General features: G+C 38.0%; 1 protein-coding gene across 5 annotated transcripts; it reads right to left on the minus strand.

The window, feature by feature from the left end:
* Positions 1 to 972: 972 nt before the first annotated feature.
* LOC105565851 (protein-methionine sulfoxide oxidase Mical) lies at positions 973 to 26,298 on the minus strand. 5 transcript variants are annotated; one of them, XM_012019386.1, is made up of 27 exons: positions 25,985 to 26,298; positions 22,180 to 22,515; positions 21,779 to 22,103; positions 21,315 to 21,673; positions 20,966 to 21,223; positions 20,498 to 20,700; positions 20,197 to 20,330; positions 19,790 to 20,037; positions 19,305 to 19,427; positions 18,938 to 19,135; positions 17,721 to 17,960; positions 16,790 to 16,931; positions 16,570 to 16,691; positions 16,297 to 16,521; positions 15,533 to 15,692; positions 15,285 to 15,448; positions 14,928 to 15,130; positions 13,596 to 13,777; positions 13,219 to 13,343; positions 7,966 to 8,566; positions 4,923 to 7,771; positions 4,668 to 4,812; positions 4,178 to 4,325; positions 3,902 to 4,011; positions 3,456 to 3,629; positions 3,122 to 3,236; positions 973 to 1,880 (listed from the first exon to the last, which is right to left on the minus strand). In XM_012019386.1, the coding sequence occupies exons 2-27, from the start codon at positions 22,459 to 22,461 to the stop codon at positions 1,784 to 1,786; spliced, it is 7,932 nt and encodes a 2,643-aa protein (XP_011874776.1). In that variant the 5' UTR covers positions 22,462 to 22,515; positions 25,985 to 26,298; the 3' UTR covers positions 973 to 1,783. The 5 variants fall into 5 exon arrangements, with proteins under 5 accessions (XP_011874776.1, XP_011874777.1, XP_011874775.1 ...); XM_012019387.1 differs by lacking the exon at positions 25,985 to 26,298 and adding an exon at positions 25,697 to 25,978 and having other exon boundaries at positions 16,297 to 16,500; XM_012019385.1 differs by lacking the exon at positions 25,985 to 26,298 and adding an exon at positions 25,697 to 25,978.
* Between the last annotated feature and the right edge of the window lie 1,164 nt (positions 26,299 to 27,462).

Genomic DNA, 27,462 nt, shown 5'->3' on the forward strand with positions numbered 1-27,462 from the left:
CGGAGCAGAGCGCGGGAGAATTTCAAATGTGACGTAGACCGCTCGAGAACCGCGCGGCCTGAACGGCCTGTGCGAACCTTTGGAATGAGTTCCAGGGACCTAAACGAGCAGGAATGTCCCGTGAACGTGGGTCGGAAACGCTTGCTTCTGGAGTTACGTCGTTTCCAAGTTCCCTACAATGGCTGGAGAAATTGTCAAATCGCATAGGTGCTACAAAGCTTATTTATTGAAATACCCTTGTTTCTACTATCTCAGCACCAGACGTAGCAACTCTCCCCATGGGACATTTCTGCTTGTTTAGGCCCCTGGAACTTGTTTCAAAAGTTTGTACAGACCATTCAGGGACACCCTGTGTAGGCTGAGGCCGGTATTCACAGTCAGATCTTATATTCAAGACCAAGTCTTAAGATCATCTTTAGATACTCCGTAGCCAATGAAATGTTCCATACAGCACCTTTAGATAAATTCAAGACGGTCTTGAACAGAAGATCGGACTATGAATGCCGGCCTGAGCGTCCCATTGAATAAGCCGAGGCTTGTGAAGAGAGAGAGATTGAAGAAGACTTTCTTTCTCCGTCTTACACCATCGTAAAAGAAGAGAATCGTACCTGCGCGGTAACAGAGAGAAACCTGAGAAAGAAGTCTTCTTAAATCTTCTCTGTCTCTACGTCCAGACTGGCCATAAAAGTTTGTCAAATTCCTGCGAGTGATCGTAGAATCGTAGAAGAGTGAGATGGCCTATGTTTCTCTCTCTCTCTCACTCGCGGGAATTTGACGAACTCTCTTATGGCCAGTCTCTGATTACAGGGTCTCTAACTACGTCTATGACCGAGGCTGTAGATACCTGCGGTCCCACATGTTCGACCTTTCCCTCACGTTACTATCGCGAATCTCGCACGATCCGCTTCACGTTTCGTTTCCCCCCTCCCCCTTTTTTTTATTACAGGCGTATGTACGTACGTCGCTAAATAATGAAATAGAGATACCTTTTATTTTCAGTCTCAAATGATAGTAATGCGAAAATAACAGCAGCCAAATTTTACACAGATTTATGCGTCGTGTACATATACATACATATAACTGACATAAAGTATGAACACTTTCCTTTACTCTTCACCTACAAAATATATTAGAGCCGTAAGAGTCTTCCAGCCTCCCAACTGGAGACAAGTACAACTGATTAAAGAGCGTCCTTTGGTTAATTTCGTTGCACTACAATATAGCTACAGTTATATACATTGGATTTTCAAACACCTTGCGCATAGTACGTTCAAATGCATGATCTTCTCACTAGATTCGTAAAACAGCATCTGGTCAATTGTTAAAAATAAAATGACAAACTCAATTTCACTTCAGTTTGGATTCGGTTTGCAAGAAATGTTACAATATCTCGTTACTTATTTACGTAGTAATAAGTATCGCACTTTCTTAATTCGCTACCTTATTTTATGCTACAAGTCGCTGCACTTTAATGTAATCACAATGCAGCATGTCATTCACGCAATTAAATTATACGTCCATAGAGCAGATTTTACGTTGTTTATCTTTATGTCAAAAATAAAAGATTTTAATTATATTTGTAAAAAAGATATGTTTATTAAATATTGAATATGTTGAAAATGGGCAGAGAAATCTAGGCATATACGAGTCTCCTACCTTTTTCAAATTCCTTTGTCACCTAAACTATTTACAAATCTTATATATATATGTATAACTTTCTTCTGGTGTTATCATGTGATAAAAAAATTGTTGCGGAGAATGTATGTACAGAAGCGTATCTCCCTTAGACTGAATATTTAGGACCACATTTCTTAATTGGCGTTAATCTGAGGCCTTTAGCCAGCATTTGAGCTTCGAGGTCGCGGTCTTCGTTCTGATATCTAAAAGAGAAATAGATATGTTTATATTAATTAGAAAAATATTATGTTACTTGCTGGAATGATTCACAATGTATTCGCGTAAATTTTTTTGCTCCAAATCATTATCATTCTCAGAAACTTCAACGTTCGATCTAGCTTCTGTCAAAGGATTACATTTAGGATTACATGTAGTTATGATACGAGTCTTTTTGTTTGCTTGTTAAAAAATTATTATTATCTAAAAAGCAAGTTTATGTAAACTATGATAGTAGATAATAGCAATACATGCAGTTTTTATCCTTGGCGTTTACGAGAACAAAGATAAATTATATTTCCAAATAAAAAATATTAAACAGCTACGCGACCACGTTAACATTGCTTATAAAAAAATTGCACACACATTGCCATTAAAGAACTGTACGTTTTACAGATCCCCACATATTTGAAGCAAATGAACATTTCGATCATTTCGAAGACATTGCATTAATTATTCGTTTGCTCGTTATAAATAGAATTGGGGGCACGTAAAAGTCAACGCGTCTATTCAACTGTAAAAATTTTGCACCAAGTGTAAAGTCCCATGCTAATTTAAATAACATTTGATCATGCACATACTGTCCGTACACAATGTCAAGTTCACGATCTCTTTTCTTATCAACAATACGTTGAAAGTTATCATGCGATGTATTCATTTTCTCGGAATAATTGCATAACAAGATGAAAACAAGAAATAAAGACACAATTCAAGATTTGCAATCGTGCTGCAATAAACGTGTAATTTAGATAAAAAATAAAGGAGAAATTGTGAAGAATAATTAACAAATTTAGCTACAGGCACGAGACATGTTCTTTTCTTGTAAGAACCGAAGTACTGTACCTACCAAATTGCCATGTCGCGTTCTCACACACATACTGAAGGCATTCATTTTAAATAACATTCAGGTTTATGCAGAATACAAATTTAGTTATCTATTTGTTGTACAGATTAGAATATGATATATCTATTATCGAAGAAAGCACACGCATAGTATCTAACAATAACGTGAAAATTTCAAAGACTAAAAGACACCAATGATTCCTGATTACAATTAATAAATATTTCCACTATATGAACTGAGAATATATAAACAAGTAAAATAATTAGCAATTTGCAAATGTAAGATAAATACTCCGATTTGTGAGAGGAATTACTAAAAATACGGATATAACATGCATTTGTATGTACAGAACTAATAGGTGTCAAACACGATGATTTACACCACCTTTGTCGTTCTTCCTCCAATAGAGCGATTAAGGAATCTCTTTTTGCTACTATCTCCAACATTTCCGTCAAAATTTCTCCTTCCTTTTTTACATCATCACTCGTCTTCTTATCATCTGTAAAATTATATTACAATTTACAAAATAGCGGTGTACATATTTACGTACACTGTAATTTAATCACTTTAAAAAGTTTCCGTTACTATTAATATATTGGGAATTTATCACTTCGGTCGAAAAATACATTGGCGGTCTTATCATTTTGATGTTAAATCGACATGTTCTAATCATAATAAAGTATTATGAATTAATAAGCTGGAATATTAAGAATAATACCATCATCAGCTAAACGTTCGCGCAATTCTTGTTGCAATCGTTCATGACGATCTTCCAACTGAACCTCTTGGGCACGCACCAGAAGTTCCTTTTCATATCTACGTAATTCCGTTCGTTCCTTCATAAGATCAAACCATTCTCTAAGTAAATCAGCTTCTTCACGATTGGAGGAATCTAAATAAGATTATTTAATACCTTAGATTGTATTCTTCCCCACTCGTGTTATTTAACAATAATTAACATATATCAGTTATTCTTTACTTGACTTTTTATATTAAAGACAATTTAAAAAAGATTGGGTATCTGTACAAATCAAATAGAATGATTATAGCAATCGAATATAAGCAGAATTATATGTATTTCAAGCTGTAATAACGCGCAAAGATTAAATATTAAAAAAATTAGAGAAACTTATAAATATACATAAACCAAGAATATTATGTTACCTCCTTCACCACGTAGCGCTTTCTCGACACTTACACCCCGGCTCTCCAATTCCTTTTGTTTTACTTCAGTTTCCTCCAATTTCCTTTGTATTTCTTGAGCCATCCGCAATCTTTAAAATATATTCAAGCAGTGTTTTCAAATTAATTCCAAGCACGTACACTTATATATTTTATTCACGTTTATAAAAATATTTTCTAGTATTTTTCTCTAAAAATTCGTCTACTTGATTTCGTTCCCTTTTTATTCATATATAATGTACATATGTTATATCTTACCTCTTCAACTGTGCTTGTCTAGCTACTTTCTTAGCAGTCTTCAATTTACGTGAAACACTATTGCACGATTCTTCAGTTGCCGTAACTTTTTGCATACACGACGTTGATAAAGCAGTTGTTTTGGTATCGTCATCTGACAAACTGTCATCTGAAACATACAGATATAAAATTATCAAAGTATATATTATACTTCGTATTTTTATATTATATTAACAAGACAATTCAGAAAAATACAAATGTAGCCTAGTCCATATACTATATTACTTTTGATTCCTAACAAATTATTAAATTTTAAAATAACATACAAAACGTATAGCTCAGTTACTCGTGCAACAGCTGGAAAAACTTTTATTTCGTGACAAGTGTACAATGAAACCAAATAAATCATGTATTTGTTATCACAAGAAATATAATGTATACCTTGTAATTTAAGTAATGTTATACAACATACTCATAAGATCAGCAATAGGGATATTTGTACAAGTCATACCTGACACTTGAGTAGTGTATGTAGAATAGTTAAGTGGTGGCGGCGGTACAGGCGGCGGATTTTCACCAAGAAAATTTCCTACGAGCATATCCTCGCATACACTTTTAGGTCTCGTGTCCGATTTCGATGAAACAGCTTTGTCAATCTGTGTTTAACGTGGAAACGTTATGCTATTTTTCTTTCAGAACACTTTGTGCATATTAATAATAACAATATATTAATAACAATAATAACAACTGTGACACTACTACTTACTTTTCCTTTTGATTTTGAAGTCAGTCGGAACATTGACAACTTGTCCTTCTGATTCGTTTCCTTCGGGGGCGATGGACTCGTTTCCTTCTTGAAGAAGAAGTCTGACACCGCCTGTATAATACTCTTTCTTCTCTCCGAATCCTTCTGCTTCTTCTTGTCCCTTTTAATTGCCATGCTATTGTTATCCGAAAGCGACAGACCCGCGGTATTCAGCAACTCGTCCATCGATTTCGCGCTAGTCGCTGGCAGTTTCTGGAAATTGATCTTCTTTGCGACGTTCTTCATATTATCAGTGCTTTTGCTGATTTGTAATTTCGGCTCCGAATTATCCGCTGTGCTAAAGTTGTACGATTTAGCTCTTTCAGTCATCGGCGTATCGTCCTTTTTTGCATCGTCCATCGAGAGTTGTCTTCGGGTCACCCTCATTCTTAATTCCTTGATTCGGTCTTCTGGACTTAAGCCCAAGTCCTCGTCGCTCTTCAGTCTAGCCCGTTCTCGAGCATCTTGTCTGGCCTTTTCGGCAGTCCTTCTAGCTTCCTCGCTCTTCAATCTTGGTGGTGCAAGTGGCGTCTTGAAAGCATCCTCTAGACTAGCAGCAATCGACTCTCCGTCCGCCTTCTTTGGAATTTGTTCTTTGGCTTCTTTATCTCGATTAGTTTGCTCACGAGAACACGAAGACATCAAATGATTATTCAACAACTTGTTCACCTCCCCAAAGGTTGTGCGAATCGGACTATTCACTGGTGATATTATAGAAGTAGGCACAAACTTGTTACCCACGGAAGAAGTGTTAGGTAATAGCGGTTTCATCGGTGATAACGCTGTGGTAAAAGACGAGGCTCTGGCAGCTCTTCGGGCTTTCTTTTCGGCCGACTTCTGTTTGTGAGCCTCGAGTTTATCCATTAGAAGATCCTGAATAAGGTTCTTTTGCTTCGACCGTTCTCTCGTAATCTCTTCAAGCTTCCTCGAGGTTGCCGGTGAATTGACACCATTACTGTCCACCGTTACAGCCAACGTTTCCTGGCACTTGATCTCTTCAGCGATCATTTCTGCGGTACGCGTCTGCGCCAAGCTTTTCGAGTTTTTCCGCCTCGATTTTCTTACGTCAATAGAGTCCTTGACGTTGCTAAACTCTGCGATTCTAGACTGCAATCTCTTTACGTACTCCAGATAGTCCGGATTGCTGGAGTCCGCCTTGGCGATGGATTCCTCGCGCTTCTCCGTCGTTCCTACAGGAACTATAGACACCTGAGGATTGATCGGACTCGCAAGTACTGTGACGACTTCGCTGGTAGTCGTATCCTCCGCTGGCTCCACAAGTAGCAAGCTATCTTCCTCCATCGATTGAAGTAGCTCTTTGTTAAAAGCTTCTGCCAATTGCTCCCGTTTCGCGTTCTCCTTAAATTTCCCCTCCCCTTGTTCCTCGAACGGCGATTTATTCGCATTAGACTCGTTTAGTTTGCCCATCACGTCCTCCATGGTAACTGGATCAATCTCGATCACATTGGCGCCCTTGTAGCCCTCTTCCGTTTCTTCCTCACCGTACGAGTCGTTTTCCAGATCGAGTCTCGCTATTGGCGCATCAGTGACTGGTAGGTTGCACATGTTGGTTGAAATAGGGACGTTGGAAAAAGTCTTGATGTTCACGAACTCGATGTAACCTCGATTTTTCAGCATCGCGATATTGGAAGCATCCTGAAGACTGTCGTCCAACAGCGACTCGTTGTCCGTGTCCATGTAATTAATATCTTCGCCGTTGACCAACAGTTTTGACGTATTATTGTTCGGGTATTCCTGACCGCTGATTACTCGCTCGATCTTGGAATGGTCGAGTTCCATATCCTCCTCTTTAGCGATTTTGGCGGGTGTACTGGATAGTTTTGCATTATTCCTTCGTACAGTGATGAAACCAGGGTCGATATCGAGCTCTACGTCGCGAAGGTCGTCAGAGACCAAGGCCTCCCCGTCGCGGGCCCATTCGGAAAACTCTGTCTCAGTAAACGCTGCAGTGGTAATGTCGTTCTCCTCGGAGTCATCTTGCTTGTTGGACAGTGGTGAGGCTTCGGAAGTAGGACTGCTGCAGTTACTCTTCCTGTTGTCATCCCGCAAATCTAGCCGCTCCATATTATTATTTACTATTTCGACAGTACTGTCCGTTGGGTTGAGTAATCGGCGATCCCGCAGAAAAGAGATCTCGATAGAATCTGGCTCGAAAGTCTGGCCGTCATCGGGATCGTAGTGCTTGTATCGATCGACTCCCTCATCCAGCAAAAGATCGCCATCGGTGCTGTGAATTCGTAATCTAGGCGGCGAAAGGTTTATGGCAAGTTGATCGTTCTCAACTGCTTCGTTAGAGCCGGAAGATGACAACGAGTCGCTGTCTATCTCGGAATCGCCCGAACTGGCATCCTTGTCTTCGTTCTTGCTGCTCCAGTTTACTTGCGGCACGACAATGGACGTCTCGTGGAGAGGACTACGCGGTCTAAAACCATTGCTTTCTTCCGCATTGTTCGCGAGAATTTTCTCCGTATTTTGCGAGCTTTTTACATCCTCCGCAGTGTTCTTGGTCAAGTTATTAGATTGTTGTAGAAATGCTTGTTCGTCGATTAACTTTCCGTCTTTCGTCGAAGACTCATTGCAGATGTTGGGTGCTGTCTTTGATTTCAGAATACTGGACTCCTTCACTAAATCAGGTAAATGCTGTGCTTTGGATGTTTCTATCAAGGTTGTCGGCTTCGCGACATCGTTTGATGAATTTCGGCAGTGATCGGTTGATAACTGTCGCGAAAATAAAACTGTAGGCGACAGTGGAGAAAGAGGTGCATTGTTGGTTCGCAGTTTACTAGTACCTTAAAGAATACAATCATACATATAAAAAAAATGCTCTACGAGGTAAAGTTATTTAAAAAATTTATCTCTCGAATCATTCTTAACAATCAAGATATCACAGATATCGTTTTATGTCAATGGAAAGTTCTGATTGCGAGTATTAAAGTAATAGAGGAATTAACGTTGAAAGTATAAAATAAAAATAAATAGATACCTTGAAGAAATGCTTGCATGGTAGGACTAGGCTCCGGTGCTGGGTTTAATAACTTTTGATGCTGGGAGATCGCATCAGTAAAGTTTCTCAGCTTTGTGTCGACATTAGACGCCGAACCCGACTTTATGACGGAACCACCCAACGCTGAGCCGCCTAATAGATAACGTTTCTTCAATTCTAAGGAGAGTCTCGAAGCGATTCCGCCGGTGGAGTGTGTGCGATTCAGAAGATAATCTCCCTTTCGTGGATTTAACAATGGCGTGTTATTCGCGTCGACAGAAGCCGGCACGTTGCAATTTACTTCTTTGTTCGATTCCACCTTAGTACGGTCTCCCATAAACTGCTTGATAGTGTCCTGCTGTTTTTTATCCTGCGTCAAGTTGCCATTGATCGAAGAGATCATCTTACTCTTCACCTGCACCTTCTTCGGCTCGACGTAAGCGCCTCTCGTTTTCCGCACGTAGGAGTCGTTGATGGTAATCTCGGGAATCTCGTGCTGCGTTGGAGTCGCTTCATCGTGCTCGAATTCGGAATCGGTTGAGATTTCGGTTGCGGAATTTTCCACGCTCTCCTCAGTCGACGCGTCTTCCGACGACACAACCTACGGAGCAAAGTGTGTTAAATGAATAAAAATTCAAACAAGTATACAACTAAAGTAATAAACGAATTTAGTAAATTAGTAAGGACTAAGAATAAAGAATAAACAAAGACACAGATGCGCTAATACTCTGATTGGATATGTGTTCTGACTGGATATGTGTTCTAATTGGATATGTGTTATTTCTGTAAATGGTGTCTATTTATAAACCAATGTCACAGTTAATATGTCGAATCGTAGAGTGTAATTCTGAATTTTATAACTAAAACAAAAACGTGGTGAGATATTTAATAAAGTACTGGCTGGTGGTAATCTCTGAATGAATTAGTCAAGATTGGTGAGTAAATCGCTACTTTTAGCATGAGAACTAAATCAAACACAAACGATTAATGATTAAAGTCACTGTTAATGATAAATTAGTTCAATAGCACACTCCACTCATACACAACAAGATGATTACCTTTTCTTTAAATGCTCCTTAATTGGTCGATTAAAAACTAGGCCCATTGAAAATTAAAAAGTCAATCACCATCAGCCAAGATTTTTACTTATACTTTCTCTGTTTACTTTATTAATACATCTCACACAATTTTCCCTAATTTAAAATGGCATAACTACAATATTTATTAAAGATATATAAAGATTTGTAAGATTATAAGCTATAGCGTCATCAAATAGAATTGTAATACGTACGTTTATAAATACGAAAAATTACATAATTTATCGATTTAAAAGTTTCTACAAAGAAACGTTCTTGTAAAAAAATATCGCAAATCTGACAGTCATACTCCTAACTTCATTAATGAATTCATGTATGGACTGATGTTTTATAAAATGTATATAACCCACGTTTGATAGATTGCTAATAAATATACAAAATTACATCAAACCACTTGAGGAAGAATTTTTTGATCAGTCTGAAATGGCAACTTTTCAGCAACAAATTCAGTTACATGTTTTTTTTGCAATTTTTCGCACTTTTTACAATTGTTAAGATTAAATATTTTGATAAAACTAGACTTCAAGTTATATGTATAAAAGCTTCATATGACTTGTATTCAAACTAAGAGTTTAGTGCAGCTTAGTTTAAAAGAAACTATATACTTTTAATTATTTTTAATTTGCCCATTACTTACGTGGTAAAATTACTTATATATTACAAAAGCTTTCATAAATTTTTAATTTATATTAAAAAACAAGAGATAATTGTGTTATCAAATTAGATAATTATTATGTAACAAAACGTTAAAACTGATATAATTAAAGCTAAAGCATTTCTTGTCAAACATTACGTCACAAAATATTTTAAATATAGCATAGATGTTATTACATTAACATCATGAAATTATGCATTTGTCTTTCTTTGACTGATTATTACTAGAAACAAATTTTATAGATTCCTCAGGTTTATTGAGCAAATGCAAATTTGTATGATGATAAGCTTCTGGAGTCGACGATACGCTTTTGCTTTGACTTTGCAATCCTGATGTCCTGGCAACATTTCGATTTTCTGCTATTATATTATCTTCAACATCTTTCATAACGTCCTTATTTACATTCGAAAGATTTGTGACGTCCCGATTTTGTAATTTTGCGACATTTCGTCTTGATGGCCTTTGTATATCCATTGAATTAGTATCATGATTTTGAACATCCTGACAGTGAATTTTCGAGATGTCGTTGATATCCCGACTTATTAATTTTGCGACGTCTTTATCATCTTGACTTTTAACTTTTGAAAGCTTTTCCCCGTCTTGACTTTGAATGTTAGAAACATTATTGCTAGTCTGACCATTTAATTTTGAAATATTCTCGACAGTTTGACTTTGTAATTTTGACGTACCTTCAACAGTCTGATTTCCACATAGATCTTTGAAACTTCTCTTTGCTGACTTTTTTCTTACCGGAATTTCAGGCGGTGAAAGTTCCGCGTTAGAAATTGTCACATTAAGAATTGTTGTTGAAGCTTGTTGAAAAGGATTAATGTCATGAGATAATTTCTTTCGTTCGGGCTTTTTAGGAACATCTTGAACACAATTTTGTACTAAATTATCGTTTGTGATCGTGTCTTTAATGTTCGCAGATGCATCTGTCATTTTCTCGACAATTGTTGCTTTTACTGCGGACACATCTTTACATATCGTGTTTTTTAATTCGGACAATGATTTAGAGATATTATTGTTCATACCTTTACAAAAAACCCGCGATGTACCCTCATTTAAATTAGAATTACTTTTATGCAACTTATTACATGCAATAATTTTATTCGCATTATTATTTAATAATAAAGGAGCAGTTAACTTTGCATTAAGAGATGTATTATGTCCAAATAACAAAGTTTTATTTGATTTTTTATCTTTAACCACGTTATTACTCAAAATATTAATTTTATTAGCTTGTTTTTCACTATTACTATTTAGTATAATTCCATCTAAATCCATTGGATTCGTTCTTTCTTCCTCATTTATTGCATTACCTAAAATATTATTACTTTGTATGTCTTTAATTAGATTGTCTTCTTTAATTAGATCGTCTGTCGTATTACCGTCTAAATTTACATTAACCTTTACTCCTGTATTTACGTTATTTATGTCACTCTTCAGAACGTTATCTGTTGGTTTGATCTTTTCTTGCTCCTTTCCATCACTTATAACATTGAAATAAATGTCGTTTTTTACATCTGTATGCAATGTCGACATGTCAGAAGTCGTAGCAGTGTGCAACTTGAAATTGTTAATACTTAAGTCCATATCCGTATCTGTGTGTAAATATGAAATATTTCTTTCGTTGTGCTCTAATTTAGGGATATTATAGTTTGGCATTATTGAGTCGACACAATCACTGTCAAAGCTTGATTCAGGATTTAGTGCAACATGATCATTAGCTGCTAAACCTAAGCTATTGCATGCTGTTTCCTCTTTGTTATTAGGTACTTCAAATCCTGACAAATAGCCCATCTCATCACCTTCCAAATATGCGCTTTTATTCTGCTCTTCGATTTGATTAAATTGTTGATCAATTGCATCAATATCTTTCTCGCTCAAATCGCTTATTTGTTCAATATCAATTTCTGATTTTCGCCTTTCATTCTGTTTAATAGCGTCTAAATTGGAAGTTCCAGATTTATCGATATTCGAAGAAATCTTATTGAAGTACTTGAGCATTTCCTCTGCATTTACTTTGTTAGACAATTTGGGCTTAATATGCAACTTCACCACTTCCATATTACATGTGTCCTTAGCTTCTTCGCTTTGTGTCGGTTGACTTTTCGAAATCTTTTTTTTATTCTCCATAAAATATTTATTCATTTTCAACCGGGCATATTCAGTCGACAGTGGCCGGAGACTATTCCCTGTAGCTTTATTCTTTTCTTTTCTTTGTTTCAAATCGCGCTTCAACTTATCGAACGCGTTGTCGCAATTACCAAAATTCGGAATACTGTGCGATTCCAAGGGAACCAGCAATCGTGTAGTTTCCAAAGATAGTTCTTCAAGCTGTATCTCTTGCGTCGGAGACGGCGATGTTACCGTGACTATTGGATATGCTGACCCTTGCAGTACGCTTGCAGTAAGCATCGGAGTTGTTAAATGTATGTCAACTTTCTCATCAATAACATTGTTCACGTGAATAGCCTGATTATTTTCGATAAACTCAACATTTCTGTCTTTGTTAATAAAATCGCCGCCCTCACTTTGATTAGTAACACTCATATTTTCACACTTGAATATTTTTATTTCTCTAGGCAAATTAGATTTTAAGGGTTCTACCACATCGTCTAAGTGATCGCTAATGGCTGAATTGCCACTATATAACATCTCCATCGATTGATAAATCTCTGACGATGAAGAGGCTAAAGAACTTTTGCTTCCATTCAAAGAAGAAGTGATCACACCTGGCAAATCGTCAGCATTGATGAGGGTAGTTTCGCTATCGGAAACTCTGGACTCCTTGCTTGTTCCGATGCAAGGTGTAGTATCTGTAACTGTAATTTTCGCAACCTCTTCCGAATCAACTTCCAAACAATTGTATTGAGCTGAATCTCCTTTCAAATTGTTCGTAGATGAATTTTCCATTAGAGTATTTGTGTCCAAATTATTAACATTTACATTGAAGTTAATAGAATTTGGTGCAAGATCTTTTATATCAACGTTGAGAATATTATTTTGCAAACAGTCATCGTGAATTTTGTTATCCTCGTTTAAATCTAATCGAGTATTCTCGTCCACAAAACTTTCGTATTCGGAATTGCAATCTTCCTTATCTAAGTGATTAAGAGTAATATCTGTTAAAAGACTCAAGGATTCATTTTTATCCGAAATATCATCGTCAATATTATTTGATATTGGAAGAGGCATTGAATCGGTCGCGGAAATTACATTTTCAGAAACTTGCGAGATAACATTGAGAGATGCACCATTTTTATGAGCGGAAGTCATATTATCTTGACCGTGTGTACCTGTAGCTAATACATTAGAAGTTAATGCCGTCTCATCGGAGAATTCTAACAGACCTACGAGAGCATTTCTGTCGGATGATAGCTCACTATCATTTGTGTTCGCGTTGGACATTGTTGAGGACGATGTTACTTTAGATTCGAAAGAAATGAATGGTTCTTGAACTATAGCGGGATCTATAGAATCTTGAGAATGCTTCACCTCTGTTTCCGAACCGGTATCGGTATCAGAGCTGCGCGGTGGCACCTTCAGCCACACTTCCTGCTTTCGGAGCTCTCGTGCACGTACATCTTCCTCGTCTTCGGTTGCTGTGCCACTTTCGTCGTCTAACAAAAAAACCAAAGTATACACGTTACATGACATAAACGAGCAATGTATGCAAGTTGGAAAATTTGTTAACATTATCGTTTACATTCTGCTTTTTCCACTCATCTTCCTCACACTTTTATCTATAATCTTTTATCTACAATAAGAGAGATAGAATATTCTCGTGAAGAACGCGTTATACAAAATAAAAAATAACAAAAAGTTATAATGTACGTACATGCATATGCTTTTATATGCATGATAAATCATACCTTCACTAGTATATTCGTCACTGGAATCTTCATATTCATTGCTGCCAGTGTCAGATTGCCCAACAGTAGCATGCGGATGTGAATAGCGCAATGTCCAATTCTTAGCCAGCTCGAGAGTTCCTTCGGTTGTTAGTGGTTGATCTATAGCTTCCTCAAATACTTCATTATCCTCATCAGAATCACTACGATAATTTGAACAGCCATTATGATTAGATTTAAATTACATATAGATATTGCTCTGTACTATTAGGTGTGCAAATTAATTCTCGGCCTTAAAGTTATAACGTGTTTATCACTTATGGTTAGCCGAAAATCCATGCCAAACGCAAGCAGAGCTCGCTGCTGCATTAAGAGTTACGGTAGTCATTTCTGTTCGCCTGCTAAAGCTTGGAAAAATTCAAAAAGAGTGCCGCTGGGTTCCGCACGCGTTCTCTGACGACAATAAATTGAGACGATGTGACACGGCCCTGTCTTTGTTGTCTCGCTTTAAAAGAAAAGACTTCTTGTGCAAAATTGTGACTGGTGACGAAAAGTGGGTATTATGACAATCCGAAAAAGCGAAAATCCTGGGTTAATCCCGGCGAACCTGTGACATCGATCGCCGAAACCAAGTATTCGCAGGAAAAAAGGTTCTTTTGTGCATTTGGTGGGATTTTAAAGGGGTACTTTGAGTTGCTCAAACCAGGTGAAACGGTCACAGCTGAGCGTTATATACACGACAACTTCGGTGTTTAAGTAACGCAATCGAATGCAAGAGACCTTATACGGGAAAAGGTGCTAGGCATGGCATATTGCTGCACGACAACGCCAGGCCGCATACAGCGAAAACGACCAAGGCATCTCTGAAATCGCTCGGCTGGGAAGCTCTGCCGCACCCGGCGTATTCACCCAACCTAGCCACATCCGATTTTCACTTGTTCCGATCGCTACAACATCATTTGGTGGATTCGCATTTCAAAACGCTTCAAGAGATCAGAAAATGTATCACAGACTTCATCGATTCAAAACAGCCGTCCTTCCGCGAAGGAATTCGTCAGTTGCCTCAAAGATGGCAAAAATGTGTCGATGCTAATGGAGATTACTTTTAAGTTTGAACCGTTTAATAATTTTGTATAAATAAATGTTTAATTTATTTAAAAAAAAAGCCAAGAATTAATTTGCACACCTAATATAAACGAATCATGAAAATACAAGTATTTCAATAAAAATTGCAAGTTTTAAACATTTATTCATATCAGTTTATATTATAACGAGACAAGAATTAATGTTTAAAATATCGCAAAGCTGTATGGTACAAAGAATATCATAGATAATAAATGTGTACACATTTACCTCATATCCGAAATATCATCACTGGATCCCATTTCTGCGGTAGAAGCACCGAAATTTCTGTCTGTCCATTCATCCTCATCCATTTGACTGTGAGCTTCTTCAGGATCCGATATTTCCGCCAGATTCTCAAATTCAATTCTCTCCGGAGTTTGACCACGATCGAGTAAATCGAGTCCGACAATGCCTTCTAAGGATGTTTTGGCCTAAAAAAAACGTACATTTTCGTATAAAAGTTTTAGTTACATATACATATATTGCTTTTTGATATTTTACATATAAATTCTACGAAAAGATATCGTTTTAGTAACGATTTATTGTATCAGTATTTCTGTTATACATTACGCAAGTTTCTATTACCTTTTCTGGTGTTTTTAACGCAGCCGCGGCATTAGGTACATTTTCTTTATTCACAAAGTTGATCTTCTTCTTTTCTGCTCTAGTTTTCATCGTTCCCGATAGTCCAAAATGTTGCGTACAATAAAAGCGTCCTCCGTTTTTTTCACGATCAAATGTATGATTTCCTATAAAATAAAGCATAATCGTTCATTAAAACATATTGTAAAATGACGCAGCGTTTATAAAACATTGTAAAGAAAGTACATTACCTATTCTTAATGAGATGGAACAATATTCACATCGGAAGCAGCCACGGTGAAAAAATTTGCCTTCCGCGCTAAGTCTTTCCATAAGGTAAACTCTTTTATTGCAAAAATGGCACATCTCCGAACCTCCTTGCACAGGTAGTACGATAGCAGACTTAGTGTTCTGCACAAAAATAATTTGTACAATCTGATGTAGTAATATCATTCTCAACATGAAGAATTGTCAAAAAATCGTACTTATACTTATAATTAGATGTTACTTTACAACATTTAACACAATTCACACATACACGAAGATTTTAACACCGCAAAAGTTTGATTAAAAAAAGCCAACGTTATCTCATATTGCAATTCTGTATCTATTATATATTTCCAAAGCATGTATGTTGGTACGTTAAGAAATCCATTTACATTACAAACTATAAAATTATAAACATAAAATAAAAATTGGTTAATAAGAAAATCTAACACAACATTGATTCACTTTTGTAAAACATTTTGATACATGCTAGATTAAACACGAGTCTGATAACTGAAAATAATTGAAAATAATCGCCCTGTAAAATTGTTAACAAACATAAATTATTAATCTCCTCGAGAATGCAAGCCCCTATTACTGATTTATATTTTCTCTCCTGTAATTGAGTAGATATCTCTTTGTAAGAGGACGTAGATACAAGACACTGACAATAGCACCAATAGACCATAGACGCTAAAATTTTAATATTCGTTGACCATTTCCCTACGGAGATTGTAAAGCTATTTACCGATTTCTGCAGCTTGGGCTCCGCATCCTGACTTTTATTCGAAAACTGTTCAGCCATAGCTGAAACTTTATTGTATCCGAGCGCGCTACCTTCCCGGATCTTCTTGCCTATATTCTTCAGGGTATTGTCTATGTCAGCGTACTTACTGAAGGTATCCTTTTGATCGTTGCCTCGCTTCTCCATCTTGATCTGCCGAGCTAAAAACTGAATGAAACATATACACATCTGAAAAAGTGCGAGACCGTCAGCACTATTGAGCGTTTCTTTGCCAACCTGCTCGCGACTCCATTTCGGCACTTTCTCTACACGTTCGTGGCGAACGCCGCGGCCCATCTTGTTCTCTTCGATCTTCTTCTCGATTTCTTTCACGTTCCAGTCAGTTTTTTCAATTTTACCTACGTACAAACGCAATTAATTATTTTACTTATCGTCGTATACAATAAAGATAAGAGACTTGACTGGAATTAGATGTGAATAAAAAATGTATACAAACCGATAGCCCGTAAAAGATCTTTAGGTTTCTTCTCGGAGGATGTTGTCCCTTTCAGCTTGTCTTCAAAATCTTTTATCCTTCCCGAAAACTCCTCGTCTACACTATTTCGACGGTAACCAATGTGTACTTTAGGTTGTCTGTCCTAGGAATAATTGACACAACTTAATAGAAATCTCTTATAAGCAGGCGATTATAGAGATTAGTACGAGTATTGCAAACAATGCGAGCAAAAATTACCAACGTCTTACAGAGTTTTAAATATAAATATGTACGGGGTTTCTCGGGAAATACATATAACAGTAATAAGGCGGTATTCTGAAATTAAATGAATAGTTGAGATTTCCAGCTTTAATTTGACTTTCCAAACTTAAATGCAATTAGTGCGATTAAGATAAATTAATTTCCATTAAGTCACAGAGATAGAAACAGAAATATTGTTATTCCTATTCCTTCTATTTAGTAGTAATCTCTTTTCTCTTCAGTTTTTAGATGCGATAATAACAACTATAAATACAAGCGCAAGTGCAACTTCTCGTACAACCAAAAATTGAAAGTTTATAGTGTTATCAATTTGAAAATCTTATTCAACAAGCATGTTAATCAACAATAGTCAACAACGTGTGCAACTATCAAACCGGTTTAGTGCTAACACTTGGAAGAATATATTAATACTTTTATCTCTTCGTTGCAGTCGTACGAAATATTACACGTCAGAAAATTAATTGTGTAAATATTTTCCCTGGATATGCGTTTTAATGTGAATGCAGTGAAGCGAGAATACAAGATCTAGTAAAGTAAAATTAATTATTTTGTCAATTGTTTTTAGAAACGATACACTGTTACTTCGAACATCATAAAACAGGCCTATCGTCAGCAGATATAAAAAAAAAAGACATAGTCAAACATTTGCACTCATCAGTCTCTAGCTTACTGGATAAAGTATTTTCTGCTCTAAGTCTTTTACTCTATCCTTGAAATCTGGTGCGGTTTGACGGTACAAAAAAATCGAATAATCTTCAAACGGCTCATCTTTCTCGCGTTTTGCATTGGCTTGCAGCATCTGCATACTTTTGTAGAACTGTTGGGTCGCCATCTTGCGCAAATATTGCCGCCTCTTCATGCGCTCGGCTCGATGCTTCTCGATCTCATCAAGTCTTTTCTGCCTTTCATCCTTTATTGCGAGTTTACGATTGTCATTAGTCGCACGATCATTTAATTGCGTTATGCTGATCTATTTCTCGTGACGATTCTTGTATGGCAAGCAATGGAACGTTTCTTTGCAGCAAACTATCGCGAATCAAATTATGCGAGAAAGCATGAAGCAGCGACCAGATGATATGCGAGCAGAGCTTTTTGGAACCGTAAGTTTTAAACGTTCTCATTTTTGAGATCGATGACTTCTTCGACCATTTAAAGAATTGCATTTTACAAATAGAATGCAAAATTAGGGTAAAAAATGTATAAAAAGAGAGATAAGTAATAAATAAATAAAAAAATCATAAAGCTATATGTACGTATAGACAGAATAAAAAAAAAGTGACCTGTAAAGTTTCGATTTAGTAGACTACTGCTAGCATGATGCTAAATTTAATGCCTATGCGTAATCAACTACGTTGTTATATTTAGCCGTGATTTGCGCTCAGAGACAATGAAAGATTGCATCTAACGTTTCTGGCACAATCTTCTAAGAATTTAAAGAAATTTTACTCGGGGTTTCGTAAAATAGCAATTATATTAACAACATAACCGATAGTCTGGACTTATTTCCTTCTAGGGTGGATTACGCGCGTTCAGTATGTGTCCGGTTCCTCTCGAAGTACGGTAAAGACAAGTCCAACAAATACGATTAACAATGATACGAATATCCCGCGACACACAACAGCTTCTATCTTCTGCCATCGTGACTACATAAGATACAAGCATTTCAGTCTTTTTAAGTCAAACAGTTGTGTACGACTGTGACATTAGGTCTAAGTCGCTACAAAAGAAATTCAATTCGACCCTCGAATAAACCATTTGTCCCCCAGCAAATTACATTTCTTTATAAAAATTTAAACGTTTTATGCGAAATTGCCGTTGCATTTGTCTATCTTACAATTAAACAAGCACTGGTTCATTGTAAACGGGCAAACAGTTCATTCTGCTTACCATCGTTGCGCCCACTTTCTCGGTACTTCGCCTCTTTCGAGAACGCCGGCTAACCGTATTATCCTTTTTATCCACGTAAGAGTGTACATTCTCATTAGCATGCCGCGAGCGTGAGTGCCGTGTTTTCGCAGCCTTTTCCTCAGACGTCCATTGTTTCAGTTGCTTTGGATGCGCCGTGCATTCCTCCGCCTCCGGTTCCTGTTGCAATAAACGGCACTTAAATTTATCATTATTTCAAGATGTACAAGTATTCTCGGAAACTCTTTTCAGGAAAATAATAATAACATCTAGCTCGTGCTAATTCAGCGGGACTCTGAAACAGAGACTCTACAGAATACTAGACATATTCTCATTTTTAGCCACTTACTAATTTTGGGTGTTTGACGTACGGAATCTCGCCTCTGAAAGCTTCATATATTTGTGTCAAGTAAGAAAACATGGCAAGTGTATCAGGAACATCGCATTGAACCATTTCTTCTCCCGTCATTATCTGTAAATGTCATTATTTTTCTCTTATCACCTAAGTAATCTATTCATTTACCCATGTTGTATACGTACATATATGATACTTATTATAACACAATATTTATTTATAATATTTTATTTTTACAGTAAAAAGATGTGCCAGCAGAGTAATTCTTAGATTTTTTCCCCCATTTACTATTCCACCCAAGAATCATAAAACATCTATAAATAACTTGATTAAGCTGAGAACATATGTCTACGATGTGTCACTGAACAATAGTAAATGATTCTCAAGATAAGATATAAAGCTTACGCATTAATAAAAATAAAGAAAAAATATGCTTATTGATATCAGAGCGAAGAAAATAAAAGGTACAATCTGCTTACCGGTAGTATGTTCAATTCCTTTTCCAATGTATCAAAAGCGAGTTGATTGTTTTTCACTGCATCTTTCGCGTTTAAGCTATAAAAGTCTATTAAATCTGGACGGTATCTATGAACGATTGCACAAATAGCTAAACCATCTTTGAAAGAGGCACCCATATCTTCGATGTGAACTTTATCGTACAACGCAACTTGCTTTTGTAGCCAACGAAGCAACGTGTCCGGATGAACTTGAGTGTCGGCTCTCAAATCTACATAAAAAAAAAATGTTTATTTTTATAAAAATAACTGTATTAAATCAAATAGTAATTTGAAGGTAAGTAAATCGAGGACCGCACGGTTCGATCTTTAACGGATCGAGATCTCGCTAATTGAAGAATGTTTGAACTTAACGTGATCAATAAACTCACCGCGACGTCTTCGTTTCTTTGGGATATCAACTTCGGATTGTATCGCGGGTTGTTTGATGCTTTCAGGATCATCTGTGTCAAGAAGACCGCGCACTTGTATCGGAGTTACAGAACGTACATTAAGATTCGGATACCTTGAAGAAAAAGATAAAGGTGAAAAAATATTTAATTACTTAGTACAGTAAAACAAAGCAAGGGAGACACAGTGGACCGATAGTTATATTTTGTAGACGATTTTCTCACCTTTTGCATATCCGTGGCCTAACTAATTTATCTAATTCAATTACAATTGACATTTTACCTAGTGTGAGGATCCAAAGTGTATGCGGCGTAATCTCTATTCAAGTTCTCCGGTGTCGTCTGTCCCAACAGTCTATATATGGATTCACGCTCCGCAATTACTTCTAGCGGTGATAGCGAAGCGCCCCAGCCTTTGATTGCCCAGCTCGCATCGAAAGAGCTCAAAAATCCTCTCGCGCAACCAGAGCCGGTAGGCCAGAATGGCTGTCAATCATTTGTTTAGTTTTTCATTCGAGATCAAATGAAACAAGAAGCGTAAAATCGAAATCTAATCGTGAAAATTAACTAGACGCTACAACACGAAAAATGAAGGAACAATAATAAGTGAAATCTATCCATGTTCCTTTATTGCACACATTTTTGAACTTTCATCTCAAAAGTCTGCGATTAGAAAAATTAATGTCTACATTTAGATGCTATAAGTCCTAGATTTTACGTAATTTCGAATGATTGTGAAAGTTTCATTTACCTCTAAAAGGCTGTCGCCTACGAGGATCATGAGCAGTCTGTGTCCGTGACGCTCCAATACGCGACTTGCATTTTCCGCCGCGTACATCGAAGTAAAGTCGAACATGGCTACGTCCGGCTGGCCATAATGATTCACCGCAAATTCCATATCTATCATTTGATATTCCGTAGAGAATTCTGCCGCTTCTCGCGCGTACAACATCAACGCTTCGCGATCCACATTTTCTTTCGCGAGTAGTTTTGCAGTGTCAGCATGATCCTAGAAATCAATAATAATTCACTTTAATTGCCATTCTGAGAAACAACTAGATACATGTGTACTTAATAATTATAGCGTTGTATATTATTACCCGCAGGATAACTCCCTTGTCGATTAAACTATGTTTCTTGGCAGTCATGACAAAATAATGCGTGTCATCTTTGTAATACACGATATTTTCCAAGTCGATACCCGTTTCTTGGTACAATTCCTTGAAGAACTTTTGATTGAAGATGAAGGCGACACCGCTGATCTCTTCTACGCGAGCCTCTGCCTCGGTCCGTTTGTTTATAAAATTCGCTGTGATCGCGATGGCTAGTTTTCCCCGAAATTCCTTCCGTTTAAAACCTTCCAAAGTATTTCTCTTACCGTCCGCTCCAATTAGCACATCAAACTCGTATTGGGAGACGGGATGGTCGGCTGGCGAAGTCTTGGCTCTCCAGCCAATCTCTGACGAAAGTATAAAGTAAAAAGACGTTAGCAACAACCAACTTTGTTAAGAATGAAAACAGCGAATCGTTAAAAACAAATGGTCATAACAGGTTTATTACTTACTGCCGTCTTCCTGGTTGTCCGGTGGTTGGATCAGAGAATCGAAGCTTACACTCTCGTGGAACTCGACACCGAGAATCAGGGCAACCTTTAGCAAAATACACTGCAGCTGCCGAATGCTGATGTGATCTATGGAACCCGCGCAAAACTTGCCGAAAAATTTCTTCGCGCCTAAACCACGTAGATCCTGGATGACGAAAGGCCACAGATGTAAAACATTGTTCCGGGACATTCGGTCTCTTTTCTCCACCACAACCACCTTGGCTCCCAATAATTGCGCCTCTATGGCTGTGCGTAGACCACATGGACCACCGCCGATAATCAAAACCTAGTGCACCTTACTTTTAAAATTTCCCTCATCGATAGCAAGTAAGCAAGAGGTACAAATTAATGAGTAAACGTACCCTCGTGTTCGGGCATACTTTGCCACGATTATAACACTTGTGATTTGCCCGCTGATCAAATTTCTTCCATAGAGCTTGCGCCTTCCACGATCGCAGTTTCGTTTTCAGTTTTGGATAAAACTGGTTAATGACGTTCGGTCGGATTTTCAGCAATTCGCACAGTTGTCTGTAGTAGCCAAGAATAGATTTCAACGTAGTGGCGTTGCAAAACTGGTCGAAAATTTCACTGGCCAACGCCACCTCCGGTGAGTTAGCGGCTTGCTTCTTGCCGATCTGGTCCATCGTCTTGTTCCTTTGCTTTCAGTTTCGCAGTAGCTCTCATCAGTTCGTCATGATCTGCAAAAAGAAGAGAAATATTTCCATTTGTTTTTACCAAGGCTGCTTATTGAAAATTTCCAGATGACACGATCGATAGATTCCTGGCTTCAGAATTTCTCTAAAAATCCTCAAGGCTCCTGGCGTGTTAAGAGCAGAGTTTTTAGTTTTGTTTATCTCTGTATCATAATGTGTTTTCAAGATGCGTGAAAAGGGTGAGATAAATAAGTAAGAAGAGAAAGAGCAATGCCGAAAAATAAACACTATATTTAGACGGTGCTCCTATTAGCGCGGAAAGCGTGCCAGCGTAAGCGAATCATTCGTCTCATTATCGATTCCATCGAGATGCGATGACTCTCGCTTTATTCGCGGCACGTCTTTGCGAACAACCGTAATACCCTGTATCGAAGGTGCCGATAGTCTGCGATGTTCTTCTCCGGTTCGTTGAACTTACGGTCTGATAACTTTGTAGCCCGTCGCGTGCGTTCGCTCAACATTTCGCCGAGGGGGAAAAAAACGGAAAACTTTCCCATGGATTTCCGGAGGAAGTAAGCTCATAAATAGCTCCTTAATTCGGTTTACAGCGTGCAAACAACAGTCAAATTTGTACTTTTATTCCGATGCGACGATAAATGAGAGGAACGGTCCGAAAACTACGTTTTCGAGTACATTTTGCAATTTGTCTCCTTTCGCTAAATATTGCACGCCATTGCATTGACAATTTAACATTGTTTTCATTGTATATTATTATCGAGAATTACTATAACAGTTCTTGGATGAAATAACGTAAGAGCAAACAGACACTTGCTTAACGTCTCTCTTTTCCTTGTCTCTTTACTTAAAATTGATGTTAAAATTGCAATCAAGACGACGTCATTTGTAGAAGTTAAACGATTGTGAAAAAGGACGTGTCAGATACTTTTGTGTATAGAAGAATTTAATTTCATTTATAATTTTCATTACCTCAGAGGAAAGAACAATGACTAACGCATGCAATTAATTAGCGATTGACAATAATGCCTTGTCATATATTATTTTCATAACATGACAAAGTGTTTTTATTATAATGGTTCCCCTTGAGAGTGAATCAACCAACTCTGCTGCGGCTATAGTATTAAATACGTTCATTGTGTGCCTCTACTTCTCTCAATACACCACTGTATATTACATTAAAAACTGCTGTAGTACAGTCCGGATGTTTGTTCGAAGCTGTCAAGCTTTATTATTTCAAAGTTGTCAATTGATGCGTCTCTTATCAGATTATTCCGAGGGGAAAATACTCCTAGAAGAAAAATGGGTTCAAGAATTTTATGCAATTGGAGATAAGAACAAAGATGAAGCTTTACTCTACGTATTAGTACTAGAAAAAGTATTTGAAAAAGGAAATTAAGAGCGAGGAGTGGAAAATAGAAGAGACAAAAAAAGTATGCCGAAATTCACACTCCCGATTAAAATATTAACAATGCGTTCAACTGTCTTGATCCAATAGCAAGAACTTGATTCGATCTAGCGAAACGTTTCAAATTAGCTTTTACATTTATTGCCACAAAACATGAAATATTTTCGAAAATCATTACTTTTGGCTGATCTTCGATTATAATATTTCTATGGGATTTTACGAGGGGGAAACCGCTGAGGGCATTGTGGTGTACAGATTTAGGCACTGGGCCTTGCTGTAACATTATAAAGATAAAACACGATAAAACAAGATAAATAAAACAAAATAAGATAATGAGATAAAGTAATGCCCGCTGGGCATTAGTGGGCATTGGTGTACAAGAGTTGGGTCAGCGGTTTCCTCCTCGGGACTTTATAAGACGAATCAGTCGATGATTCAATAAAGATGGAAAATCACCGTACCAATATATGCGCACTACGATATACGATTCTTTTAACAGGTATTTTTGTACGTGAATCACAACCGAGGGGCAAACCGCTGACCACAATCTTGTACACCCACTAATGCCCAGTGGGCATTACTTTATCTTGTTATCTTATTTTATCTAATGCCCAAAAAATGCCTAGTAATGCCGCAAATGTGTACACCACAATGCACCTTCAATGGTTTCCCCCCTCGATCACAACCAAGTCTCATTATAGCATGCATAAAGACATCGTGATAAATTCAGGGTTGGGAAAGTTACTTCATAAAGTATCTAGTTACAATTACAGTTTTTCTCGCTAAGAATGTAACTAGTTACAAGTTACCAATTCTGAAAGGTAGCGTGTTACAGTTGCTGAGAAAAGTAACGAATCGTCACTTTGCAGTTACTTGCAATGGAAATAAAACTATCAAATCTGCATTTGAATTGTAAAGTGTCGATAAAGGTGTCTGTGCGCAAATGCAAGGCCTAATCTGTGGAGGTTTAAAAAATATATAAAGTAACTATTGATGTAACTATTAAATCAGTTGCTACTTATCGAGAAAATGTAACTGACAATAAGTTAAGTTACAGATGGAGAGAAAGTAACGAAGTTAAAGTTGCTAAAAAAAAAAGTAACTATAGCTGTAACTTCGTTACAAGTAACGGAGTTACTTCCCAACCCTGAACATAAAGATGCCAGGTGGTATATCTCATAAACTTTTATAAATGGAATGACTGAAGCGGTACATTGATCAGAAAAGTCATATGATTCCATTTAGAAAGATAGGGGGGTGACTCATATCTGGCAAGCGACTCCACCTAGAACAAAGTTGCACTATGATACCAACAATAAGATGCGATACTCTGGATTCGGTGCATTATTTTGGACAATACCGATGTTACTCGCGAAAATAATCCCGCGGCGAGAACACTGCGTGCAATTTCGGTTTGCGAAAAGCTCTCGTTTGTCCTAGCTTCCAATTACCGCCGCCCCGATACACTTTCTCCAACGGGGCAATTCCGACGAGTTACCGTCATTGTTAACACGCAGGTAGATTTTGAGACAACCCACGCGCGTAAACCCACGTATATATATATATAGACACATCGCTGGCACACGATACATTTAATTCTCGACGACGATACGTAATAGGTATATCTGAATTGGACGCGCGTATAAATAAGCCTACTCGTAGATACGTGCCGTGTACGCGGGCGCTGGAATGCAAACGCGTGCAGGAGCGAATCCTGCATCTCTGTGTGCACCTACACATATCACGTCGCGTCTCGTCACGTCTCACGTCACGTCACGCGTGCGGGGAGATGTGCGTACGTACTTGCGTGTATGAAGGGCTGCGTCACGCTGCGTGCAATCGTGCGACGATACGTCCGAGGCTGCGCTCCCGTAGCGCGCTTCCCTGGGCTCTCTTTTCCTTTTTATGGCTCGCACTCACATCGCACGGGACGCACACACGGCGAGGGAGGAGGGTGGGCGACAGAAGAGACGGGGAGGCTACGGGCGTGACGCTCACGCACCGCGGAAACATCGGCGAAGTTTCATCGCTCGCACGACGCCCAGTCGACCTATTTCGACTGGCTCTCGCGAATCTCGCGATGCGACTCACCACGGCGACGACGCGGCGGCGGCGGCGGCGGCGGCGGCGGCGGCGAATCCACCGTTGACCATTCCCTGCGACCAGTCCAGCTCGACGCCGACGCGTTCGACTGCACAACACCTACTGGACTCCACTACTCTACTGCACGTCGAGTCGCGATCAGTTGTGGCACGTCCGCTGGTCCGCGCCTCCGCGGTGCGTCGAGCAGTGGCGACATCCACGATCACGCGCTAAACGCCACGCCGCTAACCGGGCCAGACCCGAGCAGCGTTCTATTATGCTGCATTGCATTCACGTACCCCCATACATACGTCGTACATACATCGTTCATGCGGCGTCACGATCTATCCATTGTCGTTCCACGGCGAATAACAACCTGCTACTTGTCCCGAAGAGATCCGTTACGGTTTTCTCATTTTATATACAATGTATACAGGGTGTCCCAGGAGGAAAGGTCAATACTCTGGGAGATGATAGCATCGGTCATTTTAAGCAAAAATGTTCATATGAATAAACGTCTCATTCCCCACTGTTTCCGAGATAGAGCTACTTGAAGTGGCAAAATTTTACTGATAAGAAATAATAGGATTAGATTTTGTTACATTTCAATAGATATCCTCGAACATTCAAGGAAAGTATCAAATCTCTGAAGATCTGATGATTTTTAAAATAGAATCCCATGAGATATAATTAATGGTTACATGATTGAGACATATACAGGGTGTCCCAGGAGGAAAGGTGAATACTCTGGGAGGTGATAGTATCGGTCATTTTAAGCAAAAATGTGCATGTGAATAAACGTCTCATTCCCCATTGTTTCCGAGATAGAGCTACTTGAATGTATGTACAGTTGCAAAATTATTGATAAGAAATAATAGGATTAGATGTTGTTACATTTCAATAGACATCCTTGAACATTCAAGGAAAGTATCAAATCTCTGAAGGCCTGATGATTTTTAGAATCGAATCCCATGAGATATAATTAAATGTTACATGATTGTGTGTGTGAGACATATACAGGATGTCCCAGGAGGAAAGGTGAATACTCTGGGAGGTGATAGTATCGGTCATTTTAAGCAAAAATGTTCATGTGAATAAACGTCTCATTCCCCACTGTTTCCGAGATAGAGCTACTTGAATGTATGTACAGTTGCAAAATTATTGATAAGAAATAATAGGATTAGATGTTGTTACATTTCAATAGACATCCTTGAACATTCAAGGAAAGTATCAAATCTCTGAAGGTCTGATGATTTTTAGAATCGGATCCCATGAGATATAATTAAATGTTACATGATTGAGACATATACAGGGTGTCTCAGGAGGAAAGGATCCCATGAGATATAATTAAATGTTACATGACATTTAATTAGACATATACAGGGTGTCCCAGGAGGAAAGGTCAATACTCTGGAAGATGATAGCATCGGTCATTTTAAGCAAAAATGTTCATATGAATAAACGTCTCATTCCCCATTGTTTCCGAG

Source organism: Vollenhovia emeryi, unplaced genomic scaffold (genome assembly GCF_000949405.1).
Source record: "Vollenhovia emeryi isolate VEMERY1.0 unplaced genomic scaffold, V.emery_V1.0 DF939148.1, whole genome shotgun sequence".
Classification (NCBI taxonomy): Eukaryota; Metazoa; Arthropoda; class Insecta; order Hymenoptera; family Formicidae; genus Vollenhovia; species Vollenhovia emeryi.

Bases quoted from the DNA above. Each gene is read 5' to 3' on its own strand.
- LOC105565851 (XM_012019386.1), bottom strand. From the start codon at position 22,461: ATGGACCAGATCGGCAAGAAGCAAGCCGCTAACTCACCGGAGGTGGCG. The intron at 19,428-19,789 runs GTAAGCAGATTG...TGACATTTACAG, and splicing joins AGGAATTGAACATACTACCG to ATAATGACGGGAGAAGAAAT. The intron at 1,881-3,121 runs GTGGTGTAAATC...TTTCTCTTTTAG, and splicing joins TTGGAGGAAGAACGACAAAG to ATATCAGAACGAAGACCGCG.